The following is a 3,741-nucleotide window of genomic DNA, read 5'->3' as shown; positions in this document are numbered from 1 at the left end:
AAAAATCTATTCTGTTTAAAGCGCATTAGAAGAAATAGTATATTTTCCACGCCAAAAATCGACGTTTATTGCTTAACGCATTCCAAACCTGCACAAAATACCAAGATGGATATTAAGCATAAGTAGCCTAAAAAGAAACACAAGAACTAGTTAAAATTTTTCAAGTGTTGGATTCAAATTCACCATATCATATGTCTATTCACTTACAAAAGTAAACATACACATAGATGAGAATGACATGCTTTTCTTGCTTACATGGGTAGAACTATTATGCATAGCAAAATTTTCCTACAGCAAGTTATACATAGCTTAAACTAAGTTACTTTGATTTGATGACTTTCACATGGACCAAAACAACAAAACAAGAAAAAACTATGCATCTAGGAAACAGAAAATGTTGCAAATGCTCTATGCTGCGAGACTTTAGCGATAATTGTAATATTACTGTGGCAACTGAGACCACAAGAACAAATAAAAGCAGATATATTTTCGAAAGTCTTACTCCATCCGAGGCAAGAACAATGAACTCGTCTTTGTCTGTAAGAAGCCGGTGAGAAAATTCTGGTATAAAAATGACACCGTAATCCTTCAAACAAAAATCGCCAAATGCTCTAGCCATTGCTAATCCAGGTGCATCATCAAAAGGTAACCACACCCTTGGAACTTCTGGTTCATCTTGCAAGGCAAATACCCTGCCCTTGCACCTTTTGATTCTTTCAGCTTCCCCTGTAAAAAATTCAGATAAGCTATCTCAAAGCAAAAACATAGACTGAGAAAGGATGAACAATGATGACAAAACTAACTTGGCAAATCAGGTTTCAAATCAATTATCAACTGAATTGCCACCATGGAGTCATTACTGTCTTTGGATCCCATGATTGCTCAGGAATCCCCTATGTTGCTCATGAACAGATTTGATCCCTGGAAAGTGAACAACATAGAACTGTCAGTGAAAGAAGCAATGAAGTATATGCAGCAATTGAATGCACTACTCATTGAGCTGCTACCTGCTTCACTATGGTTACAGCCGTGCTCCCACTACAGAAACAATCCAGATTCAGATGAGACCTCAGCTCTTTGTCCATGGCCTTATATGCCTTCATGAAAGCTTGTCTCCACATGGAATTTAGTTTATCCTGATCCGTTTCGCCTCGATTCACCGGAATGCAAAAAAGAAAGAAGTTTGATAGGCAGGGAATCCCTAACTTTGCGTGCAGCAAGGTGACCATGAGTTTAAACAAAGAATAGTCTTGGCATATAGTCTAAACAAAGAATCAAGCGATTGTTGCATGAAAAGAACAAAAACAGATAAGACTAAAATAATCAGTCTATATGAATCTTAAAATACTAACATGTGAAACCAAGTGATAGAATATACTAAAAATATGTAGGATGATTGGTCCCTCCTCAAGAATCACATTGACAACATCAAACTCTGAGGCTCCTGACATTAATTTAATCCATAAACTATGCATTGGAAAACTAAACTTAAGTAGAAAAAGCAGAGAACACAAGAGGCTTCAATTTTCAAAAGGGTTAACAGCTAAATTTCTATGCATTTTCTTTCACAGAACAGAACATAAATCTTCATAGAATAGAATATCAAAATAAAGAGCAAGGCAACACACTTGTGATAGTTCCAAGTTTTCTCATTCCATAGCAAGGAGGAGGAAGAATATAAGGAACAAAAACCAATCTTTTTTAGACAAAAAGCAAACAATTTTGGCCTAAAATATACACAGACAAGAAAGGACACCAATTTATAAAATGTAGAAATGAGAAACAAAATACAAGAAGAAATATCCTTAAATAAATTAGCATAAGCATTGATAGAGTCACACCTCATATATAAATAAACCACATAATGCTGTATCATCCAGCAAGTGCTAATCACTATATCCAGATCGAATTATCCATTATGTCTGGCTTTTAATTACAAGCCATGATATGGATTTGGATTGAGAATATTCAAATTTTATTATCAAAACTAATGAGGCTTGATGTAAAACACAAGAAATATTTGCATATTTAATCTGTTATTGAAATATTCATAGCCAACTAAGACAATAAACCTGTCATGACAATTGGAAAGTAAAAAAGAAAATAAATCAGTTTAACAATCTGTTACTGCACCTATATCAGAAGGTATTAAATTGCCTAAAATGCTCAAACGATGAGTAAATCATAATTTACCAAAGTAGTTTCTTGTATCTGAGTGGGAAATAGTTAATTCTATTTTGATGATGTTTTGTTTGGTATGTAATAATTGTAGGTGGTCAGTGATAGCAGGGCATTTACCAGGAAGAACAGACAATGAGATAAAGAACTATTGGAACTCTCATCTCAGGAGGAAAATTTATTGCTTCATGAAATCTTTGAATGATTATTCCTCCTTCCCTCCCACCATTGACATTGCTGCATTAAAAGCTTCCAAGAGAAGAGCACCTACTCGATCTACTGCACCTAATAAGAACTTAGAGTTAAGGGACACAAAAGAGGTGATAATGCTTCAGCAACCAAGCATTCAAAAGAATAATGCTGATCATGATGAAGCTTTTAATGATGAGGAGTTGGGAGCATATGAATGGTTAGATGATGAAATTATGAAACTTAGTTACATGTTTGAGGGTGGTATGCTTGTAAACTATGGTGATAATAATAATGAAAATGATGAAGAGGAGAACAAGAGTGTTAGTGATTGGAACACTACTAGTGCTACTACACCTCCAAATTCTTCTTGTTCTTCTTCTTCTTTGAGTTCTGTATATGATTGGCATCTTTCTAGCACTTTAAATTCGGACAGGAACTCTAGCTATGTAATATTGTTTTTTTGGTATTACTTTTCTCAATTGAATTTTACTTCATTTCCTTTTCCGTTTCAATTTTACCTCTGCCATTATATTTTTTTTATATTACTGTCCCTTTCATCACTACTTATTTCAAAATCCATTTTAATTTTAGTTACCAGTTTTTTGCATAACCCATTTAATTCTGTTTGATCCCAATTATACAATTATTAATAAAATAGTAAAAATCCCAATTTTGGCTTCAATCATTCATACAGTTCATCTTTTTATGAATACCCATGTGCCCATATTGGTGATCTTCACTCAATGTGATTATTTTTGACAAAAAAAATCAAACACAACAACCAAATACAAAAGAGACGTTGGGAGTAGGTTGTGCAAAGGAAGTCGAGGAGTTGCTGAAGGCGAGGAGGAAGTCGGGGACCTGCTGCTTCTGTCTCGACGTCGACGAACGCAATGACGGCGCGAGACTGACTGCGAGGCAGTGACAAGACATGGAGCGGCGACGACGTCTAGGTCAGGGAGCTGCTGCCACTGCCGCCAGTGACGAAGAGGGCAAGGAAGGCACGCGAGATCGGAGACAGGAAGAGACCGACGATGAGCTTGTCGGAGACAGTGAGAGAGACCAATGCTGATAGAAGGAGAAAACTTGGGCAAGCGTAATGAGATACGAAAAATGAGAGAGAGTGACACATCAGTAACTTAAAAAAAAGTTGTTTTGCCAATCTTTATACGAGTCTTCCTCTTTTTTTTTAAGGCTGCAGATTGGAATCTTTTTATTTTTGGTAAAAAAAATGTTTAGATTTTTTATGTTGATAATGAAAAAAAAATTCTATTTTTTGTGTTTAATATTAATCAGTTCACGTTAATAAAAAAATTATATTTTTATATTTTTTGTTGAGTATTTAATTTGTGACAATAATAATAATCAAAT

General features: G+C 34.9%; 1 protein-coding gene across 1 annotated transcript; it reads right to left on the bottom strand.

The window, feature by feature from the left end:
- On the bottom strand, positions 1 to 1,162 carry LOC107616888 (probable protein phosphatase 2C 1). The gene is made up of 4 exons (XM_016318777.2): positions 1,008 to 1,162; positions 804 to 921; positions 503 to 726; positions 1 to 88 (listed from the first exon to the last, which is right to left on the bottom strand). Exons 2-4 carry the CDS (start codon positions 874 to 876, stop codon positions 26 to 28), a joined length of 360 nt encoding a protein of 119 aa, XP_016174263.2. The 5' UTR covers positions 877 to 921; positions 1,008 to 1,162; the 3' UTR covers positions 1 to 25.

This window comes from Arachis ipaensis, chromosome B09, assembly GCF_000816755.2.
Source record: "Arachis ipaensis cultivar K30076 chromosome B09, Araip1.1, whole genome shotgun sequence".
Lineage (NCBI taxonomy): Eukaryota > Viridiplantae > Streptophyta > Magnoliopsida > Fabales > Fabaceae > Arachis > Arachis ipaensis.
This window is presented reverse-complemented; position numbering and strand designations above follow the sequence as displayed.

Coding starts and splice junctions, on each gene's coding strand:
- LOC107616888 (XM_016318777.2), bottom strand. CDS start 876: ATGGGATCCAAAGACAGTAATGACTCCATGGTGGCAATTCAGTTGATA. Junction 727..803: donor TTTGAAACCTGATTTGCCAA/GTTAGTTTTGTC, acceptor AATTTTTTACAG/GGGAAGCTGAAAGAATCAAA. Junction 89..502: donor TTGTTCTTGCCTCGGATGGA/GTAAGACTTTCG, acceptor TATTTTGTGCAG/GTTTGGAATGCGTTAAGCAA.